General features: G+C 35.6%; 1 protein-coding gene across 3 annotated transcripts in view; it reads right to left on the bottom strand.

Moving 5' to 3' along the window:
- SEMA5A (semaphorin 5A) overlaps positions 1 to 21,664 on the bottom strand; it is a 314,328-nt gene that overhangs the window by 92,214 nt on the left and 200,450 nt on the right. For all 3 annotated transcript variants that reach the window (XM_042869442.1, XM_042869444.1, XM_042869443.1), the window contains exon 12: positions 503 to 710. In XM_042869442.1, the coding sequence (XP_042725376.1) occupies positions 503 to 710 (208 nt within the window). The remainder of the gene's footprint in view (positions 1 to 502; positions 711 to 21,664) is intronic.

Genomic DNA, 21,664 nt, shown 5'->3' with positions numbered 1-21,664 from the left:
AAGGAACATATATTAAACAAGCTGAAAGCCAAGCAAGCTATAAAACAACCAAATAAATCTGTCACAATTCTCAAATGATCATCATAGTGGTTCAGAGCCTCTCTGACATAAAACAGAACAATTGTTCTGATTTACTGGAACCAACTGGAACCACATTTACATCAAAGGAAAAACATAAATAATCAGATGAAATTAACATTCAGGAATCTTTTGCAACCCAAGAGTACTTTTAGGTAATATATAGAAAACGTTGCATGCTGAGCTTCAAATTCCTTAACTGCCATAATATTGAGTTTAAAATCAAGTGGTAATTTCCAGAAGTTAATTTCCTTGTTTGATCAAAGAGAAGACGTCCCGAGAGACAGTTCTGATAAATGGTGCACATAAAAAGTCATAGCTCTAAGAGGTAATTAATTTGGATTCCTACATACAGTCACTTCTCCTTCCCATTTTCTTGCAACCCACAAGCATTTTTCTCTGATCAAATCAAGCTAGTTGTTACCTGAATGTTTTGTAAAACAGACATCTCTTCAGGGGGACTTTAATCACATGCTCCTGAAGGCCCACAAACAGGACACTCTGGCTATGCAGGATCTGAAGACTCCTGATGGGCTCCCGCTGATTCTTTGGCAGGAGTTCAATTTCCTCAAGCAGGCAGCTGCTTGAAGTTTGGTTCATTGGGGCAAGTACTTTCTTAATAGTGCCATAGTCTGCAGAAGAAAGAAGAAAATGAGTTACTAAAAATCATACTAGTGATTCTATTTGTTATCATTTGATGGATGAATCTTTATTCCATGCAGGATGTTTTCTGTAGAGGCTCAAAATCTGCATTTTTCACTGTATTTCCTAAACAGCTTACAGTTGTTTTCATGTTCTTTTCATTGTACTATTACATTCTCTGTGTAGTGTAAGACAGTAACAAATAATTTCATCAGTGCAGGACAGACTTTCCACCAGAAGTCCCTTGAAAAACAAGTGTTCAAAGTTTGGCTATTATACATGCACATTCACAAAACACATTCACAGCAAGAGCTTCTGATTTCTATTTACCAGATTGTAGTACACTATCACTTGAAAGCAGCTTACAAAAAAATAAACTCTTATCATTGCCCCCAGACTATTTTAAGACTGAATATTTTAAAACTATTGTTTTTTATCACTTGCTCTTCACTCTTATTGTGATTTCTTGTCAAAGGCAGCTAAGTATCACAGGCCAGCATCAGATCACTGATGAGATTTCTGATTCATTCATGCAAAGTTTATAAGGAATTTAAAAATATCAAAGAACATTTGTTCTGAACACCAAGGACCATGTTCTTACACTGATAAATATTTTAGCTAGTGCCCTGACTAAAAATTATGCAATCTTTTACGTGCCAGCAATACTAAACATTAAAGATCCAGCAGAGAGTAAGTCTTATTCACTTAGGGTCTCTAAAGAACAAAATGGTTTATGTGAGTAGATAACACCTGCAAGACAAATGTTCAGGATGCTCTGTTCTGCAACCCATAAATAAGGATTTTGCCACAAGCAGCAGAAGGCAAGAGGCAAGGCAGACAGATGGCGGCAGAAGGACCAAGGATGGACCTGGCTTTGACTTGGTGGCAACAGGACATGGCAGTGACAGCTACAGCCCCCTGACTCCTGGCAGGACAGGCAGACAGCCCTGCTAGGAACGGTGGGGAAGGCAGCCTGAAGAGCCCATGTGGGGTCTGGCACATGGGAGGGAACCACTAGCACACAGACTTAAGAAAATGCAAAAGTCTAGCCTACAGCAGACTCCAAAACTAAAGAGGAGTTGGAGAAACCAAGGTGGCATTTACCAGTAAAATCGTCCATTCCTGATGAAAACTGAAGTTAATCCTTAGAACTGCAGGAGTACTGGAAAGGGGAGCACAACACAAAATAGCAGAGGGAGTTTGGATAAAGATTATGTCTAAAATTTTAACCATATTGTTAATGAATCTTTAATAATTGTATAATATGGATGAATTTTATTAGGAAGTCAAGACTAATTACACTCACAACTAATGCTTAGTTCAGTATATAAAATGCATTGCTTCCATAGCAAGATTTGGAGTGTAAAATCATAACTGCATGTTTAAGTCTTCTGATTAACTTCTCAATTTTGAGTAAAAATCATTTCATGTAAGCATTTAAGTTTCTCTCTAATACTGGTATAAATAAGCTTGTAGGGATTCACTGCATGTAAGAATTTGTTTAAAAAAACCTATAACACAAATAATACCTCCCATTAAATAACAGAACAGTTTGTGCTGGAAGGGACCTTAAATACAATCTCATTCCAACTCCCTGCCATGGCCAGGACTCCATCCAACCTGGCCATGAACACCTCCAGGGTTGGGGTATCCACAGGTTCTCTGGGCAGCCTGTGCCATTGCCACACCACCCTCTGAGTAAAAAGTTTTCTCCTATAATCTAAAATAAATCCCTCCTCTTCTATGAAAAAATAAAAATAAAATTCTAGTTTTGATCATCAGAGAATTGTAAAACGGCTTGAGTTTGATGGGAACTCAAGGATCATCAAGTTCCAACTCCCCTGCTGCAGGCAGCGTTGCCAACTGCTAGATCAAGTACTAGATCTCATTGCCCAGGGTGCCATCCAACCTGGCCTTAAACACCTCCAGCAACAGGTAATTCACAACTTCTCTGGGTAACCTGTTCCAGAACCTCACCACTCTCTGTAAAAAAATTCCCTCGACATCTAATCTAAATCTCCCTTTTGTTTAAAACCATTCTCCCTTGTCCTATCATGATCTATTCATGTAAAAAATTGATTTCCCTCATGTTTATAAGCTCCCTTTAAATACTGGAAGGCTGCAACGAAGTCTCCCTGCAGCCTTCTCTTTTCCATGCTGAACAAGCCCAGTTCCTTCAGCCTATCACTTTTTTTTTCTACACATCCTAAAGGAGAGACATATTAACAAAATAATAAAACCATTGCCAAAAATCAGGTTTGCCTCACAACTGAGAGACTACCAGTGCAACCAAACAGTTTAACAAGCTTCGTTTCTGTTGATGTTTGTTGGATGAACATTCAAATATAATTACAAGTTTCAAGGTCAAAATGCAATCTGAGAACTATCCATAAAAAAAAGCCAAAATAGAATCAGTTACTGTGTTAGTCATCAAGCGAAATGCATAAGAGTTTTTGTAGCACAATAACTGGAAAAAATGTAGTAAGAGGAAGAAAAGAAATGAGATCTTTTTAGACGTGAATGAGTTGGTATCACTTCATAGATCAGTTAGTACAACTCTGTCACTTGTCTAACTGGCAGTTAACAGGTTCAGCATGACTTGTGATACATTGCACTTGGCCTGCCACCTTTTTCATGAGTTGCGTCAAAAATCAACTCAGCATTCAGTATATACTTCTTATGCAGTCTGATGCTCCCTCCTGCTTCAGTGCCAGGCTTGGCACTTAAGGCCAAGTCACTTGATGACACCTCCCCAAAGACAAAAGAGGGGAAAAACAAAACAACAACAAAGAAGAACAACAACAAAAAACACCACAGCACTGGAGGGTTCCTTCTCCCATTGATCTTGAATTTAGCAGTGCAGAACTTTGATAAGAGAATATCATAAAAATCAAATATTTTGTGTTTTTCTCCTCAGCAACTTTGCTTGCAGAAAGGCAATTCATTTTTAAGTTCAGATCTGTGGCTCAGAGAACATGATTACAGCAGCACACTAGCCTAAAACCAAATGAAATATTCTTACTTTTGAGAATTGCAGCACCAATAACTTCCCCACCACAGCTGTCATTGCTCTTTCCTCTTTATCTAGGTGTGATGTGCCCATTCCTGCCATTTGCTTCTGCTTTCTTTCAGCAACTGCAAAATCATTCATTTACCATTTGTCTTCTAATAGGTTTAGTACTCATACAGAAGTGATGAAAGTCCTAATTTTCTAGATTTCAAGAGAAGGAGCAGTGTCAGAGATCCCACAGATTATTTCGAAGAAACAATCCACTCCAGCAGTAATCTGAGTCATATGTCTATTCAGAAAAAAAGGAATAAAATCTTGTTTATCTCTGCCTCAGAGGATTTTTCTACCTCTGATCTTCTAAAATCTATCTCTTAAATTCCTCCTGCCTATGCCTCTGATTTTGCATGGACCATCTAGAAGCCTGAAACAGGGTGATTATCTGTTTCTATTCTGCAACTTTGAGTGAGACACAGATTCCCTGGATTGGCAGCTGTGTTGATCATATTATAGTTCCTAGGAAGGGAATATACCTATCAATCTCCCCAAACCATTTAAACACATAAACACTTGCTATCACAGCTAACAAAGCCTGGTACACAGGCATTCTTATCCCGGCATAAAATCATCTGTTACACCAGTACTTTCAAAAGCACTTTCAAAAGTCAGTTACTTTGCTCCATTATTTTCAGTTCTATGACAGCGTGCAATATTTTGTGTCTATCCTATACCACAGATAGCAGGTTTCCTAAAGAAGTTGCAACAGCTCCATCCTCAAAAGTATTGTCTGTTCAGCCATTTTCACACCACAGTTGAAGTAAGAAATGAAGACAGAAGTAGGGATAGAAATGATTGTTGAACATAGCTTCGGGGCATGGAGATTTTCAGACCTGTCAAAATCTTTCAAGCAAATCTTTCTTTACAATCACAATAACTGACCACTTCTACCCAGAAATAACTAAGAAGAATAGTAAACACAGACCTCCCTAATGGATGAGACTTTTTTGCCACACAAACTGTGAAAGTATCAATTTCATCACAGATGTCAACACTGACTCCAACTCCAATTTAAGAATCCTAATGAATGACATCTTCAGATCCTGAAAATAAGCAAGACATGCTGGAATAAATCCAGACACCTGTCAGCCTTAGTTTAAGGATGACTGAGTTTACAGAGGAGTAGCGAAAGATAATTCTATTGGACACAAAGCGTATATAACATGCTATGTTAACTTGTACTGTAATACTTCTTAAGAGATATGTAAAATCAGCAACTGCATTTTAGAAATCTAATCAGTGTAAGAGAAGATGAAGAGGAAAGAAATATGATGTAATGCATAGGAGACCACGAAGAACTGAATGGAAAACCTGTTCTTGTAGAGAACAAGTTTGGAGGCTATAGTGTCACACAATCACAGAATCGTAAGCGTTGGAAGGGTCCTCTGGAGATCATCTAGTCCAATGCCCCTGATAAAGTAGGTTCCCTACTGTGGGTCACACAGGAAGGTGTACAGGTGGGCCTTGAGTATCTCCAGAGGAAACTCCACAGCCTCTCTGAGCACCCTGTCCCAGTGCTCTCTCACCTCATAATAAAGAAGTTCTTCCACAAGTTTGTATGGAGCTTTCTGTGTTCTAGCTTTTGCCTGTTGCCACTTATCCCGTCCCTGAACACTACTAAAAAGAGCCCGACCCCAAAATTCATTTAGAACAAAAATGACAGTGGAACAAAATGAAAAAAGTATGATCTCTAAAAGTTTAAATTGTAAAAGGCATAAAGCTCAGACAGCAATGGACAGCACTGCAAGAGCATGCCTGAAATCATATAAATGGTGACACCTTCAAAGGATAGTATAATATGAACACACAAAACAAATGGAAAATGCCACAAAATAATAAACTTGTGATTTCTGGACTCTCCTGACAGAAGTAAACGCACTGAAAGAGGCTGGAGCAACTTCTTTCTGGAGAAGAATAAATACTTATATGAGCAGTTATCATTATAAAAGTAAAATGTTCAACCTATCTATAACTTAAGAGAGGGCAGTCAACACAAGACCGAAAATGGAAATGAAAGCTATTTTCTGTATTTATGCCACATTCATAACTGAATAAGGTACAATCGGTGCAAGAAATATGCTTCACTCTCATGATACATACAAAAGCAGTATAATTTACACATTTAAAAAAATCTGTCAACATAATAATCTTTTTTTGTTTGTTTTAAACTGAAGTTTAAAATCACTTGAAGCATATTTAAGAGAGTATATTTTAAGCATAGTTGAAATGAATGCAAATAACATATAACTTCAAGTAGTGTAATTTGAAATGCATTTCAGAAAATTATATTTATCAACTACTTTGATTTTGTTTATTGTAGAATGCTTTTGCATTCCATTTTACTATTCAAATTATTTTTCTAGTGGGAAAATAAAAATATTCAGACAGTGGTAGGACTGTTGAAATGAAAGAAAAAAGATCTGTGAATGCTACATTTTTTTAAAATAGTATTCATATGTGCAAACACATGAACTGTGTTTGTATTCATTGTGTATTCGTATTACTTGAACATCACAGAAACACAGAAACAAACAAACAGAACATTTTAAGGCTGTCTTCAAGGTAGAGGTCTTTCAGAAGAAAAAGCTGAGATAATAAATGTAAAATTGATGTAAGTATCACATAATAGTACAGAACCAAAGAAAGCACAAGGCTTCTGCAAAAAAAAAAAAAAAAAAAAATATATATATATATATATATATATATATATCAGAGTTATTTTCTTTCACCATTGGATTCAAGGAAAGCAAAGCAGAACTTGCACTTATTTAATTGCAGAAACGTATTCCAAAGACAGGAAGTATTAGGTTGCATAATGCTCAACACAGAAAAAAAGAGACAGAAACAGCTAATGCCTAAAACAGCTGGTTTTGCTGGAAGGGAAAAGCCCAGGCCTTAGGATTAATCAGTCTGTGTGAAATCAAAAAAAGATGCATATGGTCCACAGAATATGAGAGCATTCAAAGCCTGCTCTTTTTTGCTGTTTCTAAAAATAACTTTAAAATTACTTAAATTATCAGTAGAACATAGATAACTAAAACTTTCATTATAATCTGTTTTCCCACATGGGGGCACATGGGGATGAGGTACAATTTGATTTAAAGAATGGGTATATTTGAAGATAAGAGCACATAATCATTCTCTGTTACTGAAAGTATCTTTCACCTCCAAATTTCTGATGTATGCATGAATACTTGAATTACAGGAACAGGATTTATCACAATGTAGGCTAAAGCACGTATGAAAGACTGAGCTTAAATCCTTCCACTTTAAAAATTAAAAATGTTATTGGCAAATTTATTGGCTCTACGTTGATACAGAAAACAAAAAGAATACAGTTTGATTTCAAATTTCCTCACTTAATTTGCTGAATAGTATTGAAAACATTGTCATATTTTTAAATGTTTCTTATTTACTTCTCATCCTAACTTCAGATAAAAAAAAGTAAACTTTAAACACTGAATATGGAACTCCTTTGCCTTATCAAGACACAAATTTCAATTCTAAAAAAAATTTCAGAGCTGTTTTAAATGCTCACATTGCTGTTTGCAATTCACCCATGTTTTAACAATCTGGTCAGAGTGATTTATTTTTCTCTATTTTTAAAATATTGATTGATATTATGAAGTATGCATGGCAATATTTTTACAGAATACTCAGTGAATCTAAAATGGAGATTAAAGATGTGAAGATGTTCTGCTTTGAGTCTTAATAGAAAATAAAAACTGTGATAGGCAAAATAAGAAGTTCAACAATAAGGTACTATGATTGCCTTCCTATTAGAACTCATCAGGATGATAATAACAAGTTGATGGTGGATATTAACAGAAATGTGCGTATTAAAAATTTAATTGATTACAGAATCAATTAGCTAACTATATAACAAAAGCTTCTAAGAAATGAAGTATTTGGAAACACACAAAATGGAAGAATTTTGTTGCAATTCCCTATGAAACATTGTAAGCTGTTCTCTACTCTTAATATGGAAATTTATTTTTAAGCACTAGATTGGCTAAATGGAATGTTGGTTATTATCTGCACCATAATTTACTTGCAGAAAAGCTTAACTTAGGTTTCCTTACTCCATCACATCATCACAAGAGACTAACTTCTGTTGGAGAAAACATTATGCAAACAATCTAGAAAGCACATAAATCACTGTGCTTGGACATCTAATTAAGTTTCAGTAAATTTAATTAACTTAAGTGACAGTAATCCATGTGATAGGCTTGGTCCTATAAAAGCTAGTATGAATACCACTAAAAATCTCCTGGAACAAAAGTGAATACTGAGTAGTTTGTGATACTTGTAGAATATACACACAAACCACTGAGAATCACAGAATCACAGAATCGTAGGGGGTTGGAGATTATCAAGTCCAATCCTCCTGCTGAAACAGGTTCGCTACATACAGTAGATCACACAGGAGAGCATATGGAAAACAGCAAAAAATAAGTTTGCAGTTTTTGGCCCCATAGGAAATACACAGAAAACCAAGTCCTTTCAAGTTCTGGGCCTACTCCAGAAAAAAATGCAAAGGCTGGTATGCATGTTGCATGTATACATGTATATATACACACACAATTTCAGAATTTAAATCCAATCATTCTCTTCATCATGCCACATTTCAAATGGCTTTGGATTTCAGAGTTTATTTACACATTTTTGCTAGAGTAATAATAATCTATATATACTTGGTAGCATTAGAGCACAACATTTTAGGTTGTAAGAGCTTTCAGGAAAATTACAGGCACAAACGTTGTTCTGTTGATTTCTTAAGAATAAAGAGTTAACAAAAATTAGCAGGGAAGCAAAGATTCTCAAATTCAAGGAATAGCACTTTCCATAAATAATCAATCAAAATTGTCAATTTCCTCTTACACACAACTCATAACCTTCCAATCATACAGTCAGTTGTCCATTCTCAAGACAACTAGAGAGAAAAAAAGTGTAAAAATTGTATATATATATATATATATATAATTCTAATATATTTTAGTAAAAGCTACATTATACATTATATAAAAAGAATTCTATCACACATTACTTAATGCGAAATAGTTCCAAAGAACAAATCCTTTAGCTTAGTATACGAGTTAGGAAATAGGAAAAGTTTGGCTTTGTCTTTGAAGAGAGTTTTTGATGCAGCAAAAGTAAAATGAAGAAAAAGACTATGTTAAAATGTTCTTCACTGGATAAAAACTCTCTTTTTACTACAATCAGATTTTTGTATTTATGTTTGTTGGCTTTTATTTTGTTTTAGTTCTTAGATGTAACAACAGCAGGTATGGAAGAATCTATAAAAAACGAGCAGACAATATTTTAGATTTATCTTCTTTGTTCCTCCTTCTTATTCTCACTATGCTGTTACATTTCAAATAAATATTGATGCACTTCCTTACACAACTGGCAATTAATTTGATTTAAAGCTGAAATGAGATACATAGTTAATAATGCCTGTCAATGAAGAACTTCAATGGTCCACTTCACGTCCCAGTCTTTATGTGGGAGAGGCAATTTAATTCATTTCCCAGCTATTTAGAAGCTGAAAGGTACAATTTAAGTCAGAACCTATTTGAATACCTTCTGAAATGATTAACAAGAGAAGCTTCTTAATGCCCTAGTGGCTATTCCAAGATAAATTCACTTGTACCTCTGTAACTACAGTAGTTCCTGATGACTCTATATCAAGATTTAAAATGAATTTATGAAGGGAATATTTATGTACTATCCTTTCTACATAGGATATAGAATAACTGCCTCAATGACTCTTTTGATTAAAAAGCACTGATCTAGATACAAGTTATTCCAAAGTCAGGAACTTTGTTCAAACAAAGCCATGTGTTTGGAAGGAGATAAAGAATGTGCAATTAATGACAACCACTGCCCTAAAATTAAATGAATGAATTAAATGAATTAAATGAACAAAATAATATACATACAACACACATTCTAGAAAACTGTAAGGTTACATGATTACTGAAGCTCAGTCTCCTACCTAAACATACTATATGAATTTACTTTCAATTTTCAAATACAGCACATTTGGAAGGTAACTATCAAAGGAAATCAGGACATATTTTCTTTACTATTTTCCAGAGAAAGCTTTTTAAACATAATGCATTCTTTAGAACACCTCTATTCCCTGTAGACTTAATTTCCATGTATTATAATGTATCAAAAACATCATTGAATTTGCAGTTGAATCAGCAAAAGCTTCTTCCATTAATCACGGTGCAAAGTGTTAAACATTTGCTTTTATACAGGAAACTTCCACCCCTCCTCAAAGTACAACAGAATGTAAATTGGTGTTATTAAGGTTTCTGCTAGAGGTGTTGCCTGTGATTCAAAAATGTATTACATTTTAGAAAATAATATAATTTATGTAACATCTTCTGGTGGCCATTTCATGTCTCCTGTCAAACTGGAATTTAAATGCAGCTCCAGTAAAACTCATTCAATATTTTTCACATAAATACACAATTTGCATTCTAATGAGAATTTCAGATCTATTTGAGACTAAAATGCAAAGCAACTATAAGCTAAACCAAAGCAGCATGCATTTTTGAACAACTGCATCTACGTGCTTGAAGTCATTAACCGATAAAACTTAATTCTTTTTCTGCTTCCCCTTGGTCCTTTTAGAAGCTCAAGCAGGAACCCATAACAAGCAAGAAAACACCTGTCAGACCTCCACATCATTTAGGTCTGTTTCCTGCATATGGAAAAAGAATATCAAACCAAATCATCCCTTTTCTCATCTTGCTAGAGCTCATACACACTTGTGACAAATTTTTATCCTCTCTAATACTAAAACAGATGTTCCACCTTGTATGAAAAAAAGAAACTAAGTACTTTCAATGATCTCAAAATGTATGTATTTTTCATGAACCAAGTTTATTGTCACACCTTTAGTTACTATTGCTGTTTCATTTTCAGTCTTACAAGAGATGTTCAGCTTGACAAAGATGTGACAGAAATAAGATGCAAGTTTGTAAAATTTTGTCTGATTTAGAGGAGCTGAAACCATCTATAACAGATCATGTACTCAGTTTACTCGAAAGTAAAACATGAGTTTAGAATACTTATAAGAAAAACTATTGCAGGTATAGGTCCTTTGCAGGCTACCATGGATGCAAATCCAATTACTAACTAAAATTTCAGTCTATCTGCTGCATTACTTTTATTTATACAACATAAAGCATTAGCTATTCTAAAACTTTATGAAGCAGTAACTTTTCATGATCTTTTACTTGCAAGATCATTTTATTAATTTTCAATGATAAAAGTGTTACTAAAGAAAATGTTCTTATGGATTAATTTGGAGAACTCGGGAATTCTGGGTTTAACTGGTAGCTTTCTTTCTCTTAAGTCTTCATGTGTGAAATTGGTATTCAGAACAGTAACACTATCTAAAAGGAAAAAAAAATGAACACTTGAAATTTCATTTTTCTGTAAAACCGTTTCATTCAACTATAAGAGCTCACTGCAAATACTTTAACAAGTACCTTTTCCCACTGAAGATTTCAAACCTCTTTTGTTATATTGTTTTCCTCCATATTGACCTGATTTGCTGACAAAATCAAAACCAGCGACACACATTCATCTCATCATTCTCCTTCGATGTACAGAAGATAGCTGAACTAAAATAGAAAAGTTTCAGCTGCAGCTAAGAAAAATCATGAAGTCTCTAAGAGTTGTGTTACCATGCATCAGTGAGAAAGAATATCGAAGTGCTAGGAACAGGAGGGAGAGAGATAAGCAATATATACTGAGCATATGAAAAGCACTTCTCCTTTACCGTCAGAAGCTTCTGATGTGATTTTATGCTGTGCAAGAAAAAGGTGCCTTTCATATCCTTAAGGAGTTTCAGGGAGCACTTTCTGCTTATTTAAAAAGGCATCAGAAAAACATTTTAATAGTCCTTACGTTGGTGAATGAAAGCAGTGAATCACTTCTCCAGATGAATTCTGGACCTATTTGGCTTGTAGGATGTACTGCTCCTCTTGGGCCAGATGAACCATGCATCTGCCTGCAGATGAAACCACCAGCAGGAGGCCTCATCCCCACCCACAGCAGCCTATTCTCTCCTAGATTAAGCATTCAACAAGGAGACAGAACGGATGACTTTGAACTCCAAAAATAATTAAACCTCAGCTCTTCATACCCCATATGAGTGGTGCTGTCACCAGGATCACAGGATTTTCTCTGTCATGTTGCCATGTTCACTAAACTTGAAAATCGTAGGGAAACGTAACAGGTTAGCTCAAAGCACAGCTACTCAATCATGTCCCTATACCATGTATCACTGTTTATATCTCCTCAAGAAACATTCAAATGTGAGAATTCTAACACATAGCAATACTAACAAAGATACTAACATTGGTTTAAGAAATACTGTTCCTGTAGAGAGGATCTGATTCAAACAACAGCATAACACAAGGCTTTAAAGTGCTGGGGAACAGAAAGCTGGCAAAACATGATTGACAACAATTTCAGGTTTAGCTCTAATGCCCTGTATTCCCTCTCCTCCGTGGAAACATCAGCAAATCTCAAGTATACAGTACAGAGCAGAAGCACAATTCATGACAACACCAAGAATGAAGTCATTGATCATACCAAGTGATCATCTCATTCCACATTTGCATTTACAATATACAAACCCTGTCTATAAAAATTACCCAGTAATGCAAGATTTACACGACAAATGAAGACAGCATCCCCACGGGGCCAGGACAATCTCACACGAAGCTGGCATGCAAAAAGACACATTTTTCCGGCTCAGAAAAGCAATGCCAGGTTCAAAATGAAATAGAAAAAATACCAAGACTATGCTGGTGCATCAAGCCTGCAGCCAAAATAAAATTTACATTTTTATTGCCTTTGATCATAATTACTGTATTTGAATCAAACAGATCCTGCCTACATGCACATTAACTTATGTGCAACACATTATAACCTAGGGATGTACTTCAGGTTGTACTTAAAGCGTACCTAGTTTGTGTGTCCAGACAAAATCAAATCAGGACCACCTAGGCTAGAGTTGAGGTACAGGATTTTTCTTAGGTGGTTGAAGTATGATTGGCAACAGTTTTTTGCTCACAGATATAAAAACATTTTACTCCTTAAAGCCAGTTAAATTACAGCCAAATAGATCCAATATCAACAGTTGAGAAGTGAATAACATATACTAGAGAAGGTCCATTTGACAATATGCTGTGTTGACAGCCATCCTTGTTTTCACTGTCCAACTTTACTTTCACTAAAAATGACACAAAACTTAAAGCCCCAAGAAAAAGACGGCAGAAGCCATACATACTCTATTGGTTCTGAATGGGAAACATTACACCTGTCAAGAGATGTCTAGCTTTGTTATGCTGGATTCTGAAAGGAAAAAGAAACATAGGGCTGCTATCGAATAAAGTAATTCAAAATGAAAATTAAAAAATAATAAATTAATAAATAATTAAACAAATAAACAAAGTCTATGTTAAATTCCCAGGAGCTTCTTCTCAGGAACAGAAAGCATTCTAGTTTAGGAGAGACCCGCTAAAATATTTAATCAGTAGGCAGGACTGGACTTATCAGATAGTAAAGATAAGTCTCACTAAAGAAATGTGTAACCTCTTGCTAAAATAGTAGAAGAGACAATAAACATAGTTATTAGTTGCAAGATGAAATGGTTATGATTTAAGGCTTGCTATCTGACACAGAGCAGCAATGAAGAATGTCACGCTACACACAAAAGATAAAATTACTATGGAATACAGACTCTGGATCATCGCCAGCCTTCTAAAGTTGAGATGTGTTAACTCTGATTGGATCTGGCTGGACAGGGAGTGCTTACTGCTCCTATTACTTTTTATTGCTTTCCCATTGTGCCACCATAATAATAAATATCTTGTACTACCCAAAACATACTATGAATATGATAGTTTTCCCACTGAATAAATTTTCGAGTGCCCAGATCAAAGAAGCATTTATGTGCACAAGTGGAGAAAACTGTTTCTCAGATAATTGCTCACTATAAACCTTGCCTAATTGCTTAACTGAGTCGTATGTGGCTACTTTCCCTGAAGCACCAGAAAGACAACTAACTGCTGTACAAATCCAGAAGCATCATAAACTTGGCTGACTACAGTGAGTCAAGGACTCTCCTCTACTCAAACACATTTACAGTTTGCATGGTGCCTCTATGTCTCTGATCACAGTGGAGCCAAGTTCAGTACAAATCTTGTATGACATACATGAAATGTCAGCAGCATTTTCAGCATAAAGGACAGCTTTTGTTCAGAAACAGTGAAGGGAAGACTGATGCTGCCACACATTTGTTAATAATAGAATGTAAATTAGGAAGTAAATGGAGAAAAGATAGCAACAAACTTGGAATTAGAGACGTGAACCGAGAACCTCTTCCCAGAACATTTTCTCTAAAACATTAAAGCAGTAATAGCCACGGTATACACCATAAATAGTCATATTATAATCTTTTTATAACAGCTTAGGAACTGGGACATTGTCCATAATTAAAAATCAGCTTTTTAAACCTTGACAAGTGATTTACCACTACATTTGTTGTGTTCATTCTGTTCTTTTTGAAGCTGTACAGCTATAGAATCAAATTTCCAAGATTCATGAGGTAAGAAAAATAAAAAATAAAGATTCTGTTAACCCTTAATCAGTGACTTGATACAGTAAAATGCAGACATTGCGTAGTCTACCTTTTTGTGAACCTGTCTGCAAAATTACAAGACACATCATAGAAAAGCCACAGTTCTGGGAATAACATATCTATATCTTATGATCACTCTTCAGTATCATGGAACAAAGAGAGATACGTATTTATTCAGAAATTCTTTACCTTAGGAAAATTAGCCAGGTAGTATGACTGGGGCTGAGTAAATGTAAAAACAAACAACAAAAAGTCCCAAATGTTGACTGCTAGTGACAGCGTTCGTATTTGCTTAGTTGAAACATTTGGATTCATTCAGTTTTACTTTGAAAAGTGCAGCAGAATGAAGAAGCTCACAAATGTGAGAAGAAGTTCAGTAGAATATCCCGTCTAATAATTGCTTTACTCAAAGTGCACACTGAATACCATACATATAACATCATCATACTTGTGATCCTGCATTCCCTTCTTTTAAGGGTAAAAGAGGAGTCTTATGTTCAAACATTTTTGATTAAATTTCAGCCTTCTTTGGCTGTCAAGGGTTCATTTAGTCACTCTTAGTCATGCCCACCTTAAATGTAAGGCTTTCTCAAAGTAAAAAGTCTTGCAGAATATTCTACACGTATTTACAATGCTTAGTAATGTGTCAAGTTGCCTAAGCCTTTCTGAAATGTTGTACATAGCCAAGCCCCTTCCTCCCCACATTTCTCGGTAAGGATCCTGATCACTAACTACATACTCATGCAAGAGTTGGTTAAAGGCTGAACCTCCCTGGGATAAGAACCAAACCAGCCCCTGTAGCAGCCTAGTCCAGAAGCAATTCTGACTTCCAGTGGCAGCACTGAGGTGCCCACACTATGTGTTCTTCAGGCATTTATTTACAGTCTACACCTAATGGAGCTGGGCAATCATTAAAACAAACTGATAACCTGTGAATAGAAGAAAGGGCTGCTCCTATTTGAATTTGTCCCATGGGAACAGAATACAAAAGTCATCTATTTGCAGCAAGTAATTCATGAATGTGCTGTCAAAAATACAAACAATCTGAGCAAACACAAGCAACAAACTAATCAAAATCATGACCTATTTATGAGCTGATATAATAAGAAAAACTGACTACAAATAAGTGGTGGGTAATTTGTTCTCATATATAAGCTGCTGTCAATGAATAATTTAACCAATTCTAGTTACAGTCTTCTACTTATTAAGAAACCTCCTTACGTCTTACTGGAGCTGGCAGAATGATAGATGTCTACAAAGAGTGAAAAAGCCAAGGGAAATCAGTACTCCTGAACATCTGTAATGTGAGGTTTGATTCTATAGAGCCTGACAGTATCATTTGTAGCCTAGACTTCAAGCATGGTCATTCCAACATTGTTACATTTAAAGCCACTTTGCCCAGTATGGCTGACACAATACGAAAGGCAGAAGTAAATCAATTTTTCTGTGTTTAAATTACCTAGTAAAACAGTTATGCTTTGCACTACCCTTCTTTCTTTTTACTCTATGTGGAAAATAATATAAATATTCTGGGAAGAGCACATTATAAGTGTTCTTGGTAATAACATCTGCATAAATCCCAGCCTAAACGTTATCAGACTCAGAGCCATAACAATGCAATATTTTTTCAAGCTTTGCAGTAAAATGGAAAAAAATCTTCCTGGAAAGATTAATAACACAAACAAGGTATTAATTCAGATAAGAGTTTTCCTTCATCAGTATTAACATTCATTGTAAAAGGAGCATAGAATAAGGTTATTTATTTGATGATTTACTGCTCAATTTCTTAAATAGTGTTCAAGATCATCATGTCACTGTTATGAGTGCTGTCTTCCAAGATACACCATTTCTAGATGGCAGAGAAACTGATGGCTGTCTATGTTTCAATCCTCTTAAAATGATAATGCAAAAGGCCAAACAGGTAAGTTACAGAGAAGTAGTTTTGGAAATGTTGCAGTGGAGCTTTACAACTGGGTAAAAGCATATCATGTAATTGTCTAGGAAAGTCAGAAGAAACACAGTAACTGTGGTTTTTATTACAACAGATGAGAAGGAGTTTTAACACTCTGATTATTGCCTGCTGCAGTGCATATGCCCCATTATCCATCTGCACTCTGATTTCTCCTGCTGCTCTGTTTTCAAACTAGAAAGTATTAATATATACAAATAGCCCACTACACTTTCACACTTGAATTGTGACTCAAATTACAACTAATTGATCATCATTATTATTGCATTTATACTGTAGTTTCTAGGCTAAAAAGATGCTTCTCAAACTCAGAGAAAATGTCTATAGCGTCTTTCAATGCAAACTATCTGCAGATTACTTCTCAATTTCAACACACCTGAAATAAAACACTCAGAAACACCACCAATTGGAAAAAAAATTAAGCTCTGTTCCTCTCTTCACCATGTCTGAAATTTATATAATCATATATCTTTGCTTGTAATTTTAAGGTTCATAGCTTCACACTTACCATATACATTATGACACAGTGCACACTAAATATGAAAGCATACTTTGGTCAGAACCTGTAGTCTGCCAGGAAAATTGCTATACTTCATGCAAAAATTTTAAGCAGAAATACACACATACTGAGTCATGGAATGGGATGTTCCCTAACAGATTATGTGGTGCATTCCTAAAAATTCCTAAAAAAAAAAAAAAAAAAAAAAAAAAAAAAAAAAAAAAGACAGCATTGTAAGCAGGAGAATCAAATTTTGCAACAATCACCTAGTAAGTCACACCAAAGACTACAAATTGTTTTGGCAGCATTTCCAAAACGAGCATCATTAATCATTTCATGAGATAAGGACTAATTTCTGTTAAATCTACAACATCAGCAAGGGCAATAACAAAAAAATATGTTACATTTGTGTAGGTTTACCACCTGTTATTCCCCCACTGAAGACAAATGTATGAAACATCCATTTGTATTATAAAAAAAAAACTTTTGAAATTTCTTTATGAAAGGTCTCCACATTTTCATAATTACTGCTGCATGTGGTTCACCAGGGTTGCCTTTTATCATTACTCTCTGCAATACTATGTACAATTTGAAGTCTAAAGAGGGGTAAACAATACCACCTTCCAGAACTTCTCATACAACTTCTGTTCTAAACTATTCCAGTCATCTTTAAACTTCAAAATAACCCTGTCCTTATGGCATAAAAATTCAGGCTTAGTTCAGTGAACACGCCATTCTTTAGAGATATGCAGCACAGCCAACAGTAAATATTTCTTCACGTTTCATTAGGTCTTTGTAAGGTCGCCACGCCTTAATTTTATCAGTGCTAAAATATGAATTACCATATTCAATATCTACCAATGGGCACATATGATTTCTGTACAGGAAACAGAGGGCATATCCGCTGCACACTCAGCAACCTTCAGAAAAAACACAGACATTTTTCCACAGTTTTTTTAATTTTTTATTTTTTTTTTTTCCTGTAGTGCTTTATAAAGATTGTGCTCTCATTTCAGTACCCTGTTCTCTGAAAAATGCTTTGGAGACCTTTGTATTTTGGCAAAGTTTTAATCACGGGACACTTAGGCATGCAAATTGAAAGGAAAAAATAAAATGGAGAAAGAAAAAGAAGGGAGAAAAGAGCCAAACACAAACTGTGATACACAGAATACCACTTTGCTTTAAGCTTCTTCCAATTAGGAAGGAGGCAAAGATTCTTAAACTTAAATTGTTGTCAGAATATTGCTCATTCACTACCCTGCTTTACTTTTAGTCTGGTATGAGAGATGAGTGCTAGTTCAGAACTTCCCTTTGCACACTGTCCTTGATTTTCCTTTCTGAACCACTGAAAAATGTTCCAGGAGTTTCTGCCTGACTAAAGCTAGCAGCACTATGCTTGTTCTAAGTAAAAGAGAATGTGCAAGAATTGATCTATCCCTTCTTCCTCTGTTAGAAGGCAGTGCAGTAGAAGATTAAGATGTGTTTCCAAAGCAGTAGAATATATTTTTGATACCAGCAGTAGATGTTAAATCCCAGCACATCAAAATCTTCAGCAGAATGATGACTTGGCAGAGGTTTAAGAAATGAAGACTGTTGACACAGAAGATTAATGCATTTGTATGCTTACTCACAGTTTCTTCTCTTGTAATATTATCCCTATTTAAGGCTTAATGAAACTAGATTACACTGTTAATACTGTCAAGGTTATTATCCTCTGTAATATTTGTATTCTGATAAGGTGGATAGGCAGGTGAACGTGAGATGGAGGAAGAAAATTTTCTCTTAACTAGCGCCCATCTGATTCAAAGAGGGAGATTTTTTCATTGATTAACAAAGACAGCAGAATTTTCATTTGTATTCATACCAATCTATATGTTTACCTTTCCACTGAATCAGCTTCGTGAATTTTAAAAGACAATTTTGTAAGAATGTTGTGATGAATTATAATTACAAAAGTTATGCAGAATACATCTCACATAGTATAGGTTGGATCCATCCTGCCTCATGCTAGTAGGTATAAACTCCCTATTGCTAGCATCCTGGTGTTGCATGAATTTCCCTTTTGGCACCAGGTAGTTCAATTTAGCCCAAACAATTTGATACCATGGTATGTGAAAAAGAACAATTCAGGTTGGAAGGGATAGCATCAGGCTTAAGTCCAACCTCCTGGTCAAAAAAGAGCTAGTTATAAAAAGAACTGGTTTGCTGCATGGTCTTGAAAACCTACCAACATTGAGGCCTTGTACCTCTGTTGTGGCAACCCCCACTATCAATACAAGCTGAGCATTGAGTCCTGCCAAAAAGAACTTGAGAGTACTGGTGGCTGGCCACCAGGACATGAGCCAACAGCGTTCCCTTGCAGACCAGAAAGCCAGCTGTATCCTGGACTGCATCAAAAGAAGCATGGCCAGCAGGGCGAGGGAGGTGATCCTGCCACTCTACTCCACGCTGGTGATGCCTCGCCTGGAGTACTGCCTCCAGATGTGGAGTCCTCAGTACAGGAGAGACATGGACCTGTTAGCACGTGTCCAAAGGAGAGCCACAGAAATAATCCAAGGAATGGGACACCACTCCACAAGGACAGGCTGAGAGAGAGCTGGGGCTGTTCAGAGAAGAAAAGGCTCTGGGGTGACCTGATAGCGGCCTCTCAGTATCTAAAGGGAGGTTATAAGAAATAAGGGGCAAGGGTCTTGAGCAGAGTCTACTATGATAGAAGAGGAAATGGTTTCAAACTAAAGGAAGGAAGATTGAGATTGGCTATAAGGAAGAAGATTTTTACAGTGAGGGTGTTGAGACACTGAAATAGCTGCCCAGAGATGTGGAGGATGTCCTGCCAAGAAGACATCTGACGTCTGGCTGGGGGGCCCCTGAGCAACCTGATCTAGCTGTACTGTCCTTGTTCATTGCAGGGAAGATGATGTAGATGAAGTGAGTATTAATACGCACTGGAAAATAAAGCTTTGTTCCTATGCTTAATTGAGGGGGCACACAGAAGGAATACGAACACAAATAACTACCATTGGGCGAATTCAAAATGAAACAGAATTCATTCTGTCAATAAAAATTTCATAGCATTATATAGTTAGTATGTTTGTTCATCTTACAGTTTCTGATATTCATACAACATACACTTTCTGATTACATCAAAGCATGTACTAGTGCCAGACTAAGATTCAGCTACCAGAGTATCCTATTTCCATGACTGACTGAAAACAGTGGAACAGAGAAGAATGAGACAGTAGGGTACTTATATATAACAAGGAACATACAAGCACTGTCTTCTTAGCAGAAGCAAAGATACATAAAAAAAACCTAGAAGTTTTATTGAACACAATTTATTAATGAACCATGAAACTTGAAAGTTTAGATCTTCACTTACTGAAAAAGACACAGAAGAAAACACAGTGAGGAAATCTGAAAACTGAAGTCCATCAGAATTATGACAAATTATTTCATACTCAATGTTGCCATTATAATGTAAATATCCTACAGTGCACTGATAAATATAAAACCAATGAAGTACATGTTTCTGTAATTCCGTTTCTGTCAGGAGACTGCTACAATACAAACAGCATTTAGAAGAAGCATGATTTCACTTAAAATGCTATGCTTTACCAACCAGCAAGTTGTTTTGACTACAACTGGATAAATCCAAACAAAGTTTTAGCCTACTGAAAGCTTTCATATTAATGCCCAACTTTCACAGAGTAAAATGCAAAAAAACTTTACATAATAGGGTAATTAGACAAGAAACACTGCCTCATAAAAATGAACTAAATTATTCTAAAATTTCTTCAGTCTAAAAAGATGCAATCATCTCTGAAAAGCATGGTATCCTGTTTTCAGGGGAAAATTAAATCATATATCGAACCACAATGCAAATTTTTCTTAGGCTCTTGATAAGTTACAAGTTACAGATACACAATTTTCATCAGTAAGTCATGATTTAAGTGATTCAAATGATTGATCCAGTTTCTATTGAACTGATGACAAATTTGAAATTCACTTCATTGATTGCAGGATCAAATAACTTGCTGCTTGCAATCTTTTTTCTCCTGTTGATTAACTGAGTCCTTCTTTAAATTTTCCATATTTAGTGCCTACTCACTACAAAATCAAAAATGCACACTACCATTCCTTAGATGAGCTATCCCCAACTAAGTATTTGAGAAGTAAGTTTTTTGTCCTGAGGCTGTAAACATGTTGCTTTAATCTAATATTTCCATCTCAGGGACATCCTTGTTTGGCAAAAACAGTTTAAGAGCTTCAGTGTTTTTCAGAAGCTTAAATGAATTTTTGAATCTAGAAAGTAATACTTCTAACCAAGACAATTTTAGATGTAAGACTATTTTTCTTTCATTGCTAGAGTTTAGATGAGTTATCTATAAATGGAAAAACAATAACACAGAGTGCAGAATTGCTTAGGAATGGATAACTTAAATGTGTAACAAAAAGGAAAGATAATAAAATATTTTTGAGCAGAAGAGTCAGAAATAGCAATAGCAGTAATTGCATTTGCTATTTGAGTTCCTTCTACCTCAAAGGATTTTAAAACAACATATGAACCTTGAGTGAGAATGTACCCTGAATTACATGCAAAGGATGAAAGAGAAACTTGTGAATTCATGTTTGTGGAATTTCCAGCCATTCATTTTCTTGATAGCATGTAGACATTATGCCTTCAAAGGAGAATAGAAAACACAGACCAACATCCGAATTCAAAATATAATATAAAGAAAG

The sequence above is a fragment of the Lagopus leucura genome, unplaced genomic scaffold, assembly GCF_019238085.1.
Source record: "Lagopus leucura isolate 7727_CA_CO unplaced genomic scaffold, USGS_WTPT01 Super-Scaffold_100002, whole genome shotgun sequence".
Classification (NCBI taxonomy): Eukaryota; Metazoa; Chordata; class Aves; order Galliformes; family Phasianidae; genus Lagopus; species Lagopus leucura.
Note: the sequence above shows the minus strand (reverse complement) of the source record. Positions and strands in the feature narration are given on the sequence as shown.